This window comes from Apis laboriosa, unplaced genomic scaffold (assembly GCF_014066325.1).
Source record: "Apis laboriosa isolate Shangri-la unplaced genomic scaffold, ASM1406632v1 scaffold84_cov144, whole genome shotgun sequence".
Classification (NCBI taxonomy): Eukaryota; Metazoa; Arthropoda; class Insecta; order Hymenoptera; family Apidae; genus Apis; species Apis laboriosa.
In genome coordinates this window covers 467,676-486,139 of record NW_025224606.1, presented here as the reverse complement: position 1 = coordinate 486,139, position 18,464 = coordinate 467,676, and the positions used below count along the sequence as shown (strand labels likewise).

Sequence of the window (18,464 nt, the reverse complement as noted above, 5' to 3'; positions counted from 1 at the left end):
AATAACTATTTTTANTATAAAAAATTTTTCAACATTTTTTTCGAAAAATTTATTTTAAAAATTTTTTTTATAAATTATTTTAAAGTATTAATAAATTATTTTAAAGTATTTTATAAAAAATAATATTAGTTTGTAGAAAATAATATTTAAAAATATTTATTATAACAATAATTACTTATTATTTTTTTTAATTTATATGAAAAAATCTTAGGTAAGAATCTTATCCGTAAGAGAGATTTGAAAAACTTCATTTAATATTAAATGTTAATATATTTGTAAGAAAATGTTTGAAAAATCAATTTTACAGTCTAAAACACAAAATACAGTCTAAAACACAAAATATATTGGTTAAGATTTATTTATTAAGTTACAAATAATTTAAATTTACAGTATGACGGAGATATCCCATACTATGTTCATTTTACTTCATTTAAATATTAATTTTTTATCGATATTTTTATATATTAAATTTTTTATTTGTTTTATGTCTTTAAAATCGATTTTCCAAAAGTATAATAATATATAATAATATATAAATATATTAACACGCTATATAATAAAAAATTCAAATCAATTTGAAATAGAATTTGAAACTTTAGAATTTTTATTATTATTTATAAAATAAAGATAAAATTTTTTATAAAATAAAGATTTTAATCAAAACTTCTAAAGTTATTCAGATTTCTGATACAAATTCTCAACTTTAAAACTTATCAAGATTTTATCAAGAATTCTATATTAGAATTAAGAATTCTCTTGTATTTAGAATAATTCAATTCTTCATAGTCATGAAAAATTTGAATTTTAAAGTTAAGATTTAAATGATCATTATTATTCAGCATAACAAAACAATTAAAAATCATTACAAAATTCCATTTATTGTTCATTATGGAGGAGAGGATATTTTTAATCTACATTAGAATAATTATAAATGAAAAATCAAATGAATAATTTTAAAAAATTATATATGAAATATGCTATATAAATATAAATATTAAAAATCTTATATATTATTATATATTATTATATAAAATCTTATATATTATTATAAATTTTTTATTTTTTCTAATTATAAATGAAATTGAAGTAGAAATTGAGTAGAAATTCGGATAATAATATACGATACGATGCAATTTTCGAAAAAAATAAGTATAAAATTGCCTTAAATATTAATTAATAATATAAATTTATAATAATTTATAACTAAATATAAAAATCAAATACAGTAATATATCATATATATCATATAATCACATATAAATTTCATTGTATAATCAAAATAAAATAGAATAAATTTTTAAAAATTTTCTTTGAAATTTTCTGTTGGAATAGAAACAAAGAAGAAGTTAATTATACAAAAACATTAATAATAAGAATTATAGAAGATCATTGGAATTTTCATTTTTTTAATTTAAATTAAATTTTAATTTTAAATTTAAATTTTATATATTATTATTTATTATTATTTTATATATATACATATATATATATATGAAAAGATTTTGATATATAATATTAAAATATATATATATATATTTCTCTCTACTATAATTTTTCGTTCATTTAATAGAAATTCATGTTTATATAAAAGGATTTTATAGAATATTTTCTCTTAAATATATAATAATATATTAAATCTTATGAATAAAACAATTTTATCTAATCATCTAATAATTAATTTGTTTATATATTTTTATATAACAATATATATATATATATTTCTTATGTAATAAAAATATAAAATATATTTTTAATTATTTTATTTTTAATTATTTTTAGTTATATTATACTCTAACTATTGTTCAGTTAATCAAGCATAAAAACTTTTTTTGAATAAACAAAATTTCATTGTATATAAATTCATTAAGTAATAAGTTAATATTGTTCAATTTATTTTATATTATTAATTTAATTTATTATTTAATAAGTTAATAACAATTAATAAATTAATATTGTTCAATTTATTTTATATTATTAATTCAATTTATATTATAGAATATAATGTGTAAATAAAAATAAAAAATATATAATGATCATTTTCAAATTTGAACTGATTTTTAATTATGTTTATTAAACATATAACTTTGCAGAGAATGTTCATTACTTAGTCTACTCCTTATAGCCATTGGCACAGGCGGTATAAAACCTTGTGTGGCTGCATTCGGTGGTGATCAATTCGTACTACCGCAACAGGAACGATATTTGTCCACATTTTTCTCCTTGTTTTACTTTTCCATCAATTCTGGATCGTTGATCTCAAGTTTCTTGATGCCCATAATACGTAACGATATCGCATGTTTTGGTGAAAATACTTGTTATTCTTTAGCATTTTTTGTGCCAGCCGTACTTATGATTTTATCAATCAGTAAGTTCTTCTATTCGAAAATTTTTTTAAAATAACGAACTAATTAATTATCCCTAACGAATAATTTAATTATCTTGATTTTTTCTTCAGTATTATTTATCTTCGGTAAACCTTTATATAAAATAGTAAAACCTACAGGCAATGTTGTGTTAAATGTTTCCAAATGTATATCGGTAAGTTCAACTATACAAAATCATATAATTGATTAAGGAAAAACTAGATAACAGGATTTACCTTTAAAAAGAAATCAATAAAACATTTTTCAGTACTGTGAAATATTGATTATCCAAACTAATTGAAAGATAAATATCTTTTGGATAAATGATTTTTTAAAATAATTAATTTGAAAATAATGTTGACATAAATCAAATAAAAAATATTTAATAAATAATAGAATAAATGCAATATTTAAAACAAACTCAGTTTATTTTAAATGAATAAAAAATTATAGCAAAGGATAACATAAAATAAAATAAAATAAAATAAAAATAAAAATAATAATATTATAGGAAAACTAATAAGCCTTTATATTTTAAATTTTTAATAATATTCTAATTTATTTTTAAATTAAAAAAATATTTAAATTAATTTAAAAAAAAATTTAAAAAAAAATTTTTAAATTAAAAAAAATAAATAAAAGATATAAAATTAGATATAAAATTTTCTTTTAATCTAATTACATTATAAAAATCAGCATAAGAACAATTGTTCTAGATTAAATTAAATTAAGTTAGTAAAAAATATATTTAAATGTTAAAATTTACAATAATCTTGCAATAATTTGTACATTTATATTGTAATTAGAATGATTATATTGTAATTACATTTTACACATGAAATTATGTGCATTTTTTTTTCTTTTGTTTTTGCTGTATTAATTGTTAATTCATATTGTAAGCAATCTTTTTTCATAATAGATTTTAGAAATTTATAAAATATTTCAAATTATTCATCTTTAATATTCACAAATTAGTAACGTATATTAAAATTTCATTTACATTTTGTAATCTCGAAATCATGGTAAAATTGATACAAAATAATAAAATTAACATAATAGATTGATAAATGATTTATTCTAAATTTTTGTTATATTTTAATATAACAAAATATGATATGCTTGCTAAGAAGCTTTGCAAATTGACATTTCTTTACAGAAATGTCAAAATTATGATTTATCTGAAAATTAATTAATCAATTAATTGATAACATTGATCAATTAAGTTCTATCATTTATAATGTTACAAATTAAATAATATCTTGCACAATATAATTTGTTTATCTTCTTGCGCTCTTTTTTTTTTTTTAATGCATCATATCATGATACATATTCGTATGTAAAATGTAACAATCATCTTATCTCTGATTATGTTTCATTAATTATAATTATTATTATATATAATATTATTTGTTGTATAAAACGACTTAGAACGTTTTATATTCAATTAACTATTATTAATTATATTCTATCGCAAAATATATTTTCAATTCTTTTTAAATATGTAATTTAATTTATTTTTTAATTTTAACATCAATTTTTTTTTTTATTAGTCACAATATAAATGAAATCTTCGGATAACGTTCTATTAATTACTTTTCATTTCTTTTAAAAAAATATTAGTAACTTTTTTTTCTTGAAATCATATTAAGTATTCATTTTCCTTCTTATAAATATTGTTTTGTTTATGTAAGAAGCATAATAATGCATAACACAGATTATATTTTTTAAAATAACATATAAAATTTTAAATAAAAAATAAATTATTATATTATATTTTATTAAAAATTTATTTTTTGGTTTTTCGACTATAAGAATTGTAAAAAATACAAGATTCATAATCATATACAATGTATATGTATAGTTTTTTTTTAAATATAGCAATATCAGATAAAAATTAAGAAAACAAATATATGATAATTTATAACAATATATATTTTTGAAAATAAAATATTAATAAAAAATTTAGATGATTTAAAAATTTAGAATGATTATTTATGAATAAGATTATGTAATATATTAATAATATTATATAAAATTTTGTAAAAAAAATTAAAAATCAAATTATTATAATATTTATTTATTTGGAAAGATTAATAATCGTACTTATTGTTTTGTTATACTTATAAATGATCGAAAAATATTCGAATATGTTATTGTCATTTATTTTAATATATTTATGTAATTAAAACAAAAGTAAGACATTTTTGTCAATAGAAACATATTATATTATATCTAGTTTTTTTTTAATTAAATTAGATTTTAATATCACAATAGTAAAAATTATTTATGAATCGTATTTGAAATTTTAGCATGCTATTTATAAAAAAGTAACATCAAAAGATATTAAAAGAGATTTTTGGCTCGATTATGCAGATGACAAGTATGACAAATTGTTGATAAATGATATAAAGGCAGCTCTACAAGTGATGATATTATTTATTCCGATACCGATTTTTTGGGCACTTTTCGATCAGCAAGGATCTCGATGGACGTTTCAAGCGACCAGAATGAATGGTGAAATTGGAAATTTCCTACTTCAACCAGATCAAATGCAAGTGTTCAATCCTTTCTTGGTTCTTGCGTTCATACCTTTGTTTGAGACTTGTCTTTATCCGATCATGATGAAATTTGGCTTTCGAACTCCGTTAAGAATAATGGTAATCGGTGGCTTTTTAGCTGCTTTGTCTTTCGTTGTTGCAGCTATCGTTGAATTTCAACTCGAGGTACGTGATTAAATTGAAAATACACGCGATATATAAATTATTAGATACAAAAAAAAAATTCTTTTAATTGTATCAAGATAATTTCATAAGGAATATTTTCAATACATATTAAATAAATAAATTCTTTTTATTTTTCAGTCAACGTATCCAGTTTTGCCTTCGAAAAATTTTGCACAATTACGCATTTTCAATACTTTAAATTGTTCCATAGAAGGGAAATTACAAGATGAGAACGAATTATCGCAAGAATTGTCCTTTATTATCAAAAGTATGAATATGTGGGAGAATAAATATATTAAAGCAAATGGCCAAAAAAATTTTAATTATGTAGTAAATTTCACGACATGCAATGAAGCTGGAATTACGAACATATCTCAAAGTGAAATAAAAGGTATGTTTATCAATAATTTTACAAAAAATTATTTAAGAATTTCAAGAATTATTTGAAATAATCTTTATTTAATCTTCGGCAGCAGATTCTAAGTTCTTAAAATTGAATATATTGATTAAACGGGAATATATTCGTAATCACTAATATAAACACAAATTTAAATATAATATAATGTTTATATTGACTTAACTTCACAGTTGTTGTAAATTAATTGAATTTTTATAATTTATCAATTTAAAAAATTTATTATAATAAATGTTAAAATTTTACAATTTTTATACAATATTTTTTTTATATTTAAATATTTTATATTTTATATAATATTTTAACATTTTACCATATTTTCAAGTTTTTTATCGAATATTGAAATGTAAATAAGATAAAAAACCAAATAACCGGTTTGCACGATAATTTATCACGGTTAGATTTATAATTTTTGTAATTGCAAATGTCGAAATAAATCACAGCAAAATGTTTATTTCTAATTTTTATTTATTAAATAAATTACAATATATTTATATAAGATAAAAATAAGATAAAATAAATAATAAATAAATTTAAAAAATTTAGAAAATAATTACATTATTTAAACATTTAAAAAATAGACATCATCTTTGAAAATGTTTTTGAATATGTTATAGAAATCAACATTTTGATCAACTTTTTTCTATTTATATGATCTATATATTTATATGATATTTTTATATTTATATTTTTTATATTTTTATATTTTTATCTTGGCCTAAGATTTTTGAAATATTTGCAAAAAAAATGTTACTACTATATTAAGTTTCATAAGTATACATAAGTACACATTAAGTACACATACATATGATTTGTAATAACTTACTGTGTAAATACTTATATCAGTATGCAATCGCTTATCTACAGTTTCTATAAACATATCGTGGCAACCGATATTCAAAATGTATAACGGCAGAACTATTCAAAAAGCAATTTTCTTATGAATTCTGATATTTGAAATATTTCAAGTAATAACAGGCTTGAATATTTTATTGAATTTGTGGAATACGAAAAATAATATATAAAACAATCGGAGAACGAGAAAAGGGCTTAAATTATATCAAAATTATATCAAAATTATAATAACAGAAGTCACGAATAGATATTAATATTAAATGTAAGATTCATATTGCTATCATTGCAATTTCGCTTATTCAAGAATTGTTTTATAATTTATTTTGCTTCAGATCCGTGGAATGTTCAAGTTATAAATAAATAATATATCTAAGAAAACGAGGCAGTAAACATAAATTGTACACGATTGTTACGGCTACAACTATTAACTGCTGATTGAATGTCACTTAATCCTCTGGCAAATCGTACTGTTATTCTATTTCTACACGAATTTCTGAAAATGTTAACGTTTTTTAAAACTGAATAACTTTTTTAAAAATGAATCAAACGACTTTTTTTTAGTAATTATTCAAAATAGGATATACCGATTTTTAATGATTTTTAAATATGTTGTAAAAATCAACATAAAAAACAATTTTTTTCTTTACATGTTATCATTCAACATAGTTTTTGAGATATTTGCAAAAAAAAATTACTTATTATTTTATAGAATTTTTTTTGTATGTATACATCCGCAGCTATATATGCATACGACAACTATTCTCTGTTAATTTAAATGATGGCAGAAAGCAATTAAAATGTATAATGGATATCACTAAAAATCTTCCTTATAGATGCTTTAAAATTTAAAATGCTTTAAAATCTCTCAAAACCAATGCTTGAGCATTCCATGAGTAAAAATATGCAAAAATAAAATATAATACAATATATAATATAATAAAATAAAATATAAATACAAATAAATATAAATAACTTTTGCGCAACTGAAATTACGGTAGAAATCAAGATGATTTATAATTTTAATCATTGTAATTTCGATGAAAGATTTTATATTTTATTTTTATTAAATTTAAGATATTTTACACTTATCATAATTCATAAATAATTTTTCTACTTTATATATTTTTACTTTCTACGTCATATATTTTTGCCGTTTTTTTGATGTATTTATAAAAATAACAGATAATGAATATTTAAAGAAATAATAGATGATGGTTATATATTTACATACACACAATCACGGATATATAAAAGAAATTCTATATAATAGTAGCAATCTTTTTTTTGCAAATATATCGAACAAGGATAATATACAAAGGAAAAGTAGTTCAAAATTTTGTCCTCTAAAATATATGCAAAAATTATTAAAAACGGTAAAAACCTTATTTCAAATAGTTACCAAAAATTCAAATTTTTTGATCCGATTTCAAGTTATTTCATTTTCATTCATTTTCAAATATTTTTGAAAGTCACTTATGTAATAGTTTTTATTAAGCCAAAAAGCATTTATATAACAAAATGCAAATATCTATCAAATATGTGTTTATCTAAACAATTGATAATTAATGCTTTCATATTGATGTATATCTATATATATATATATATATATAATTCAATGTAATAATAATAATCATTTTTTGCATGAATATAAGAAAAAATTCTTTAAAATATTGATTTTTATATTATTTATATTATAATTTTCAAAAATTATCGTTACGATCACGTCCATTTCTTTAAATATTTCTTTAAATAATCGAAAAAATTTTATATAATTATGTAGTATAATTATTTATAATAGATATAATAGATTATATATTTTATAATAGATATCCTATTTTTATGTTATGATAAAATCAAGTATTTTAATAATTTTTAATAATAATAATAATAATTTTTCGAAAAATTAAAAATGTTTATTTGTGAATCAAAATTTTTTCAAGAAAGAAAAAAAATATATTTTCTAATTTTTTAATTTCATAAAATTTCTCAAAATTTTTTTTATCATCTGATTTTTTACGGATAAAATTTCGAATGATTTCTACGGCTGATCAAAGCAAAATTCAAAAAGGATGATAGAAACATAAAATGAATATAAAATATAAAATTTTATAAAATATAAAACTTTATTTAATATAAAGTTTATATTTATTTTATATTAGATATTTATTAGTTTCTCAAATATTAATAAAGAATTTTCGGTATATATTATAAATAAAACATATGTGATTTTTGACAAATGAAAAAACTTATGAAACAGAACTCAACTTCTTTCTTTGCATTTACATTCTAAAAAACATTTACATTAATTTATTATTATTTTTTTTCTTAATCCTTATTTATTTTGAAGATTAATAGTTAATTTTTTGATTAATGAATAAATAGATGGATGAATAGAAAACTAATATAGAAATTGTCAAATAGAGAACGTGATGTTACACAGGAATATAATATACAAAAACAAAATAAAAAAATGATAGCTTTTTATTAATAAAATCTTGGAATAAATATATAAAGCTGAAATTTGACATTTAGATCGAAGTCTGTCTGCATTTTCGAATGGCCAATCGAAATAAAAATTGGTGAATTTAAATTAGATTAAATTAGATTCTAAATGTCAAATTTCTTTTTTGTTAACAGGAAAAATATAATATTCGATTTTATCTATATTATATTTCTAATTATTTTTTAAAATGTATTTTCTTTTTTTTTAATTTTTTCAATCATTCTAGTATTATTTTTATTAAAAATCTGTTGATGATATATAATTTTGATAGAAAAATTATTTATTTTTATTTATGTATATCCAATAAAGCTCTAAATGAGAGCTCCAAATTTCATCATCTATAAGTTTTAATGAAATTTTATGTATTTTTAGGAAACATCTTTGTATTTGAAGCTGAAGCAAATTCTTGGATTATCACGCCAGAAGGTTTTTCTGATCATTATAAAGATTCAATAGATAAATCAAGAACAGGTGATCCTTTAGTGCGTGGTCTCATCTTTATAAACACATTGAAATCTGTTTCCTTAGAATTGATGAAGGATGGTACATCTTTTCTTAAATTAGTAATGAATAGCACGTTTGACAAAAATGAGGAATTAAATTCCATCAAGCCTAACACATATGACATTCATTTAGATGGTAAAAAAGTACAAAGCAATGTTTCCTTTAAACTTGGTGGAGTTTATACAATATTAGGGTCTGTTATTGAAAATGAAACGAATGCTGCAGTCGTAACAGTGACTGATCCAAATTCAGTACATATATTATGGTTGATTCCTCAGTATGTTATTATTACGATGAGTGAAGTCATGTTCTCTGTGACTGGATTAGAATTTGCATTCACGCAAGCACCTAGCAGTATGAAATCTCTTCTACAAGCTTGCTGGCTATTAACAGTAGCTTTTGGTAATCTCATTGTAGTCATTGTTGCTGAAGTTTCCATCTTTAATCGACAAGTAAGTATAAAAATGAAAAAAAATGGATTAATTTTATTTTTAAATAGCTAATATTAAATCTATGTTAATATTCGCGAACAGTTTGCAAACAATTTACAAATATTACCAAAATTTTACTCAAAAGATATCTTATTTAGTATTTATAGTTTATATTTTGTTCTATTATTTGATATTCGCAAAAGAACTATTCATACTACTCATGAATTCGTGAATAATAGTGTAAATCCAACACTGATAACAATCTCTATATAAATAGATGTATATAAACTTTTGATAGAAACATACAAGATATTCGATTACATTTTTAACATTTCGGTTAATCCAAAAATTAAAGATTAAAAAAAGACAAAAATCAAGAATAAAATCATTCGACTTTGTTTTTTAATTATTAACAATTGAAAATTGATGGAAATAATATCAGTAATATTATAAAGAGCTACTTAATATAAATAATTCTCAAACTCAATAACACGTGAATAATTTTATACGATTCTTTACCTTACATAAGTTATAGAAAAGAAAAACTAACGAAATGAATAAATTGACCCTATTACCCATTGATTTTGAAATAAATTATCAATAAATAAATCGAAAAAACAAGTTTTTTTATTCTTGATTTTTTATTGTGATATTTATATAATCTTGATATTTTATTATGATTTAAAAAATCATTCATTAAATTTTTGGTCACCTCATATATATACTTGAAACTAAATTTTTGCATAGAGGTGAAACTCAAAAAATTTAAAATTAAATACGAAAACAAAAAGGAAAAAAAATAAGACGAATTTAGTCTTGATTAGCTTTCATCGACTTTAATGACTTTGAAATATATTGTAAAAAATATCATTTTGAATAATTTTTTTTTTTTACACATCACAGACAATCAATTTTAGTTTTCGAATTATTAAGACAAAAAACTTTAGCAAAGTTCGTAATAACGTATCAATAATATGCAAGTGTTATTATATCATCATAGATGATATATTATATCATCTATTTATATAATGAATAAAATAATATTATATAATTATAATTAATATTTATTTATAGTAAATTTTATAAAAATAAAGTATAAAACAATTTTTAAACAATCAAAATTATAATAATCAAAATAATAATGATAATGATCAATCTCACGCTTACAAGGAAAGATCCTCAATCTGCAAATTCAAAAAATTTTAAAACTTTAGGAATATAATATGTAGATATACGCAATTTTTTATTATCCAAATTCATTTTAAAAAGATAAAATTGATTTATGAAAATTCGATTATTTTTTGACTTTATGTAATTCACGAATTGTAAAAGATGGAGAAAAATTTTTCAGACAAAAGTTTTAAATTAAAGTTGAAAACTATCATTTGATAAAAATTTATCAATTATTCATGTAATTAGAAAAAAATTATAAAAAAAAAATCTTTTTTTTTTAATTTATTCATTTTTTCTTGTGAAATTTTAATTATGAAACAATATAAAGAAGTAAATATTTTTTTTTATTATAAACATAAATTTTATTGTATTACTATTTTGTTCTTCATAATCTGGAAAAATTTTTAGACCTCATTATATATATGATATATATGTTACATAACGAGCAATCTTTTTTTAACACTTTCTGTAGATAATTTTTCTGTAAGATAATTTTTAATATGAAACAAGTGAAAATAAAGGAAATGATTGTTTGAAGTATCTTTATTAAAATTTTTTATTTTTAACGTAATTATCAAATTTTTATTTTAATTGAAATCATAAAGAAATATAATTTGATTATATATACATATACAGAGTTTTCAAAAAATGTGTTATTCAACATCTATTAACTAAATATTTCTGAGATAATTTTATACAACATTTTCCTTTGCAAAAATATTTATTACGGTTTTATTATTTTATTATTTTGTGTTATTAACAAAAAACATTAATCAATTACGGAGCGCGTAGTCTAGTTGAGCTATGACTGTAATAATATTGTCAAGCACAAATAAGTTCAAACAATAATGTATATCGAAGAAAGTATATTATAGTTTATACATCATTTTTCATAATATAATTTTTTACCCATAAAAAATATTTGTTATATTCCATACATTTTTTTCAATATATGTTATTTGGATTTTCTTTCAAAACAATAAAAAATGAAAAAACAAGTTTTTCAAAAGATGATAGGAAATATGATATAGCTATGTGTAGTAACAAATATAAATTCTATTGTAACACTTTTGCAATTAAAACATTTTCTTGTGCAATTAAAGAATGATCGGAATGTAATTCTAGATTTTCCGTCATTAGCATTAAATGTATTTTTTGTTTCAATATTTTTAATACGAAGTTTTACATTATTTTATAAAATTCGAAATAATTTCATTTAACTGTATAATATCTATATCGTATGATTGGTCAAAAAAATTTTTTTGCTTTCCTGAATGTTATTCTATGAATTTTCTTAAAATTAATTCTTAAAATAATTTAATATTAGGATATTTTAAAATTTTCCAAACTTATGACTTTATTGCTTTCTAATATCTATCTTCGATATTCTAAATCCTGAATGATATGAATTATATTGATAAATTTGTTATAAACATATTTAAATTTGTAATAACTTTTTCTTTCTGTCTTTCTTCTCTAATCAATATCTCTTCTTATCTAACAGTTTATGTATAACAAATATATAAAAATCTTCGTAACATAATTATATACTATATACGATTCATTTATACAATTATCATATGATGTCATAAAAGATAAAACTTTTCGAAATTTATGTTTCACAGATTTTAGAGAAAGTTATTTCCTCTTCCAAAATGCATTTATTTTATAATCTAAAATCAATATCTCTCTTTTTTATATATATATTTCTCTTCTTTTTTCTATTACTTCTAAAAATTCTTCACATAGATAGATATACATTATCTATATTTTACAGAAATAGTTTAAACAATACCACAAAAAACAAAAACTTGAATGTAACATCAATTTCCATTAAAAATAAAATGATCTTTTGCGATTTAATAATCATTTTATTTATATAATTTCATTTTTTTTGCATTAATTAAAGTTTTATTTACTATTATAATTATTATTTACAATTTCAAATATATCAATACCAATTAGATATAATACATTTATGTGAACTATTTTTATTTTATTATAGAATCAATATATATTTATTATTATATATCTAATAATATATAATAAATTTAAAAAAAAATATATATTTTTTTATTCTCAACAAGTTTTCATTAATCTTTATTAAAAATGTTTTCAATATTACTGATAAGAACAATAAATTAGCGATTCATTTATTTTATCGTAGATGTAATGAAAATGAAATTTACAATATGATTCTTTCATATATTTTTCATATATTTTAAGTATATATTTTTCCTCGACTTACATAACATATTAAAATCGGATGATATATCATGAAAATTTTTTATTGATATGGCATATCATATAATAAGATGCAAAAGTTCTTTCAAATTGAACAAAATATAGCAATACAACTTACTTGTATACAACAAAACAATAAAATTTGTATTTATAATAAAAAAATATATTTCTTTGTGCTCATAATTATATTTTATAATTATTGGAACTATTGATTAAAATTTCACACGAAAAAATTAAAAAAATTAGAATTAAAAAATTATAATTTTTTTGCTCAAAATTTTTTTTAAGCAAAATTACATTACATAAATAATTGATAAATCTTTTATCAAAGGATAGTTCTTTTTAAAATAATCTTTTTCTGAAAATTTTTTTTTCAATTTCTTATAATTTGCGAATTGTAATACAAAATCGAAAAATAGCCAAATTTTTATGAATCAATTTTTAGAGTGAATTTCAACAGCAAAAATTACTTAATATATAATAACTTATATATTTATATATGCACATATATATCTGTAAAGTTTCAAAATTTTTTGAATTTGCGGATTAAAAATCTTTTTTTATAAAAATCTTTTTCGTGGTATACAAAATATACGGAATATTAATATATTTTTGTAATGCCTTTGAAAAATTTAAAATAAACAAAAAAATTGATAAGAGGTTTATTTATTAATTATTTCTTGCTTTATCTAATGCAAAATTAAAATTAATAAATTATTAAACTTTATTTTTATTTTTAATTTAATAAATAAAATTCAATCTATTTTATATATTGAATAATTATATATTATATATTGTTTTAGTCTTTGAAATGTATTGTATAAATATACTAACATCCTACATATTATAACGAAATTTTAAAAATGATTTCTGTTTAAATCCATACAAAGTAAATTTTAGAAGATAAATTCACTTGTTATATATATTATGTGTTTGTGTAAATAATAATTATGATAGTCATATATATTATCATGGATATATAGATAGAATTCAATAATATAGCATCAAAATAATTCGAAAAATTGATTCCTAATTATATATGTAAAGAATGTACATATATTAGTAACAAAAAGTTAAACAAATTGTTCGCAAATTTTTTATCTTTATTTGATCTTTATGTAAAGATATTAAAAAAAAATTTATTACCTATTAATTAATGGATTATTATTTTTAATTCCAATTAATTTATCTTAAGATTAAGAATAAAAAAAAATATAAATAAATTATTAGAGTTTGTTTCTTAATTTTTGTAAGTATATATTTCAAGTTCACTATAAGATTGGTAAAAAAGAGAACTAATTGATAGATTTATTAAAAAAATTTTTCTTTGGATTTCAAGAGTTTCAAGACATCATATAATTTCGAATTTAAATTTAAGTGAATTTAAAAATCAGATTTTCAAAACTATTAAAAGTTTAGATGTTAATAAAAATTAAAAAAAAAAAAATAATAAAAATAAAATAGAAAAAAAAAAGAAAAATTCTGGATTTCAAAAGTTTTTTGAAACTTTAAAACAATTTCAAATTTAAGTTTTAAAAAATTATTAACAAAATTTGCTAGCTTTATATTCATAACAATATAACAAAATAAATACTCTTAAAAAAAAAAAGAGAAGGAAAAAAAAGAATTTTAATATTATATAAAATTGTTTTATTTTTTGAATTTAAGAATTAAAAATCAGGTTATTTTGTAAGAATTCAAGATTAAAACCGTGATTACTCAATCATTTTTCATGGCCAATATGAATCATATATTATTAATCTATCCATAACATTAAACTTGTTAAAAAATTGTATTATTTAACTTTGTTATTTTATAAAATTCTTTCTAAGATTAAAACTAATATGTAATTTTTTTATTTTTGTTGTTTAGGCCCATGAATTCTTGCTGTTTGCGGCATTGATGTTTGTTGATGTGATAATTTTTGCTGTGATGGCGAAATTGTATAAATATGTAAATACTCCGGAAAATGAAGAAATAACCGAAAATATTCAAATGAATGAAAAAGACGGAATAATTAATAAAGCCTTTAAAAACGATCAATAAACAATACAATTATTATGATTGCTCAGTTCATTACCTTACTTTTGTATAGATATATCCACACAGTTTTAAAACAATTAGAATACAAATTTAGTATTGTAAATATTAATTTGTTTTTTTAAATATACATCGATTGAAATTTAATAATTGAAAACAATGCAGAATTATATTAATGTATCACTATAAGCAATATTTTTTTTAATTGATTCTTTTGAAATTTTTAAATAGAAAAAAATTTAATATGCAAGTTTAAATTACTTTTTTCAAAATAGAAAAAACATTTATATAAAAGATATTTTTATACAAATTTTGCGAAAAATACAATTATTAAATTAATTCAAAAAATATAAGTGAAGATAGAAAAAAAAAAATAAAAAATTATAATTATATAAAAACATGATAAAAATTTATATAATTTATAAAATAATATTTTAATCTATCAGGTATTTTATAATCATGTTTTTATATTCTCTATAATATTTATTCATAGAATATAATCATAGAATATTAAATGCCTAAAATAATATAACAACGTTTTATGTATAAATATTCATATCATATTTTATGAATGTAACATAAGAAATTTGTAAATAGATATATCACTATGAATAAAAAATATATATATTTTTGTAAAAATTTAATCATTATTCGATAATAAATATCTGCTACTTTACTTTTCTTTATATTATTTTAAAATGATTGTTTTGACTTAATAATTTTATTATATATATCACATATATTATATATATATGTACAATTTTTATTTTTCAATCTTTTATTTTAATTTAAATCAATTTATATATTTATATTTTATTTTCACTTCATTTCAAAATTTGACATATAAATTAGAAAATGCAAATTCTTTATAAAATAAACAATTTATTTAGTAAAATAATAATACATCATTTATTTGTATTTTACACCATTTTTTTTAATTAATGGAAGAACAAAAATAATAATGATAACGATATATACCTATACAAAACATATCGCGAATATGAATTGCAACGTTCCCATTGCACCTATGCTACAGTTCACAACACATACAATCATGCTACAAATCACTATACAATAGTCTATTTGTACATAGATTGTCCTTTCATGTAGTATCCTTTTCTATAAAATTTGACAAATTTATATAATCGATGATACAGTGCTGTAAAGGCATTAAAAGACTAACAATAAATTCATGCTGTTGTATTTTAATTCTCGATCTACGATCGATTAATATTAAATAGACAAGACTTTAGAGATTACTGTTTCGTCTTGTTATATATTATGTAATATAATATTTTCCACAAATATTCGACAATGTAAATAGTAACTCTGTGTAAATTACATAGTCGACGCTAATTACATGTAGTGCTTAAATTTGTCAAAATAAATAATCATTTCTATATCTCAAGTTGGGTAATATAGGCTCTTTTATCTTAAAACTGTTCCAAGATTAATAGTTATAGATATCATAGAAAAATAAAATACATATTCTTGCATCAAGCCAATAAATTATATATATATCGCATATATAATTAGCTAATATTAAAGGAAGAGTATTTTTGTAACAAATATATAATATATATATACAGAATTTTCATTCAGATGATATAAATCACAGCAGTAATGCCAAAAATAATAGCATATGCAAAATGGAAGTTACTTTATCATTTTTGTGTATCAATTTTGCTTGTGTACGTGCATGCACGTTGATTTTTTAACGTAAAATTTTACTCGTATAAGTACATCAATATAATAGATTACATAAAATGAATTTTTTATTATAATTAGCAAATATGCATATAATAGCAGATTGCAAATCACAATGATGTAAGTAATATTAACAAACATTTTAAGAAATTTATATTTGTAATCAATATTTATTTATATATATATTCAATATTGTATATATGCGACATGATACTTATTATGAATTTCAAGTTAATTAATTATTGAATAATTACATAATAAAAATATTCGGTAAAATAAAACTCAAATTTTAGTATATTCTTTACAAAAACATTGCAAGAAGATATGCTTTTGTTGTTAATAATTAGAAAAGAGTATTTTTCTTGTTTCTAAAAAATTTAATCCTAACAAGATTAAGAAAAGAAACTTTCTTATTATTATTATTCTCTGATTATTCTTGTTTATTATTCTTGTTTTATGAAGTTATATCTATTATTTATATATTAAAATGATTTAAAATAATGTGAAATTATAGCAAGATTCTATTTTCTAATGATTGGATTTATATCATTATGATTCTCAATCCGCTTTATATCAAATTAATTTTATTATTTAAATTTTACAAATACTTTTTTTTTTAAGAAAATATTAAATTTAATATAGTATCTATATTATTATTTTATAACATAGATTCATAATATTCCAACATAAACTGTATAAAATATATAATTCAATATAAAATATATAATTCAATCTCAAACAAATTATTAATAATATATAATAATAGGTTCATAAATTTGAATTGAAATTTTAATTTAAAATATAAATTTATTTTTGATATTTATCAGCATTTCAAAATCATAAAGACTCTATTTTTCATTGTAAATATCAATGGTTATTAATATATAGTGAGAAAAAGTATTGAAAACATGCATAACAAATATTAATCTCTAGATTTAAAAATTAGAATCAGGTATATAAAGTGATATTAGATATTATAGTATATATAATATAATCTCCAATCTGTACTCTATTTTGCAAGTGTAACGGTGAGTAGAAAAATAATGTCAATCAATATAGCTAACCGTACTTGCTATGAAAGTACAAACTATAGTACATCATGGAGTTAAAAAATATGTGTTTTCAAACAAACACGATAGTTTGTAACGATGTAGAATATTCATCGTTTTATATGATATATCTCTTGCACGAAACGCAAAAATGGTCTTATATTCAGATCTTTAGTTAATTTTCTATTTTGACTTCCCGCGTCATATAAATATTAAAGTTGTTTACATTCGATATATAGATAAATGTTTCCGATATGGTACATTAACAGTGAGCTAAGCACCAGAAAAAATATTCAAATTAAATATATTTAATATTTATTCAAACTATATGTGGTCCTCTTCTTTGTTATTTTGTGCTGGTGTTGCTGGTGTTGGATCATCATGGAACAATGGATTCTTTACTTCCATTTCACCAGTCTTTGCAAAAAAATATATATATATATATATATATATATAT

The 18,464-nt window shown here is 19.1% G+C and overlaps 2 protein-coding genes across 6 annotated transcripts in view; one reads left to right on the top strand and one right to left on the bottom strand.

The window, feature by feature from the left end:
• The window catches only part of LOC122719583 (peptide transporter family 1), a 29,121-nt gene extending 13,681 nt beyond the window's left edge, over positions 1 to 15,440 (top strand). For 4 of the 5 annotated variants that reach the window (XM_043945523.1, XM_043945522.1, XM_043945526.1 and 1 more), the window contains 6 exons: positions 2,091 to 2,365; positions 2,456 to 2,538; positions 4,673 to 5,086; positions 5,225 to 5,477; positions 9,232 to 9,815; positions 15,084 to 15,440. In XM_043945523.1, the coding sequence (XP_043801458.1) occupies positions 2,091 to 2,365; positions 2,456 to 2,538; positions 4,673 to 5,086; positions 5,225 to 5,477; positions 9,232 to 9,815; positions 15,084 to 15,257 (1,783 nt within the window). In that variant the 3' untranslated portion in view covers positions 15,258 to 15,440. The remainder of the gene's footprint in view (positions 1 to 2,090; positions 2,366 to 2,455; positions 2,539 to 4,672; positions 5,087 to 5,224; positions 5,478 to 9,231; positions 9,816 to 15,083) is intronic. The other variant, XM_043945527.1, reaches the window with a different exon arrangement.
• Positions 15,441 to 17,832: 2,392 nt separating this feature from the next.
• LOC122719579 overlaps positions 17,833 to 18,464 on the bottom strand; it is a 10,395-nt gene continuing 9,763 nt past the window's right edge. Inside the window, exon 4 of the mRNA XM_043945516.1 lies at positions 17,833 to 18,424. Coding sequence (XP_043801451.1) covers positions 18,332 to 18,424 — 93 coding nt within the window. The 3' untranslated portion in view covers positions 17,833 to 18,331. The remainder of the gene's footprint in view (positions 18,425 to 18,464) is intronic.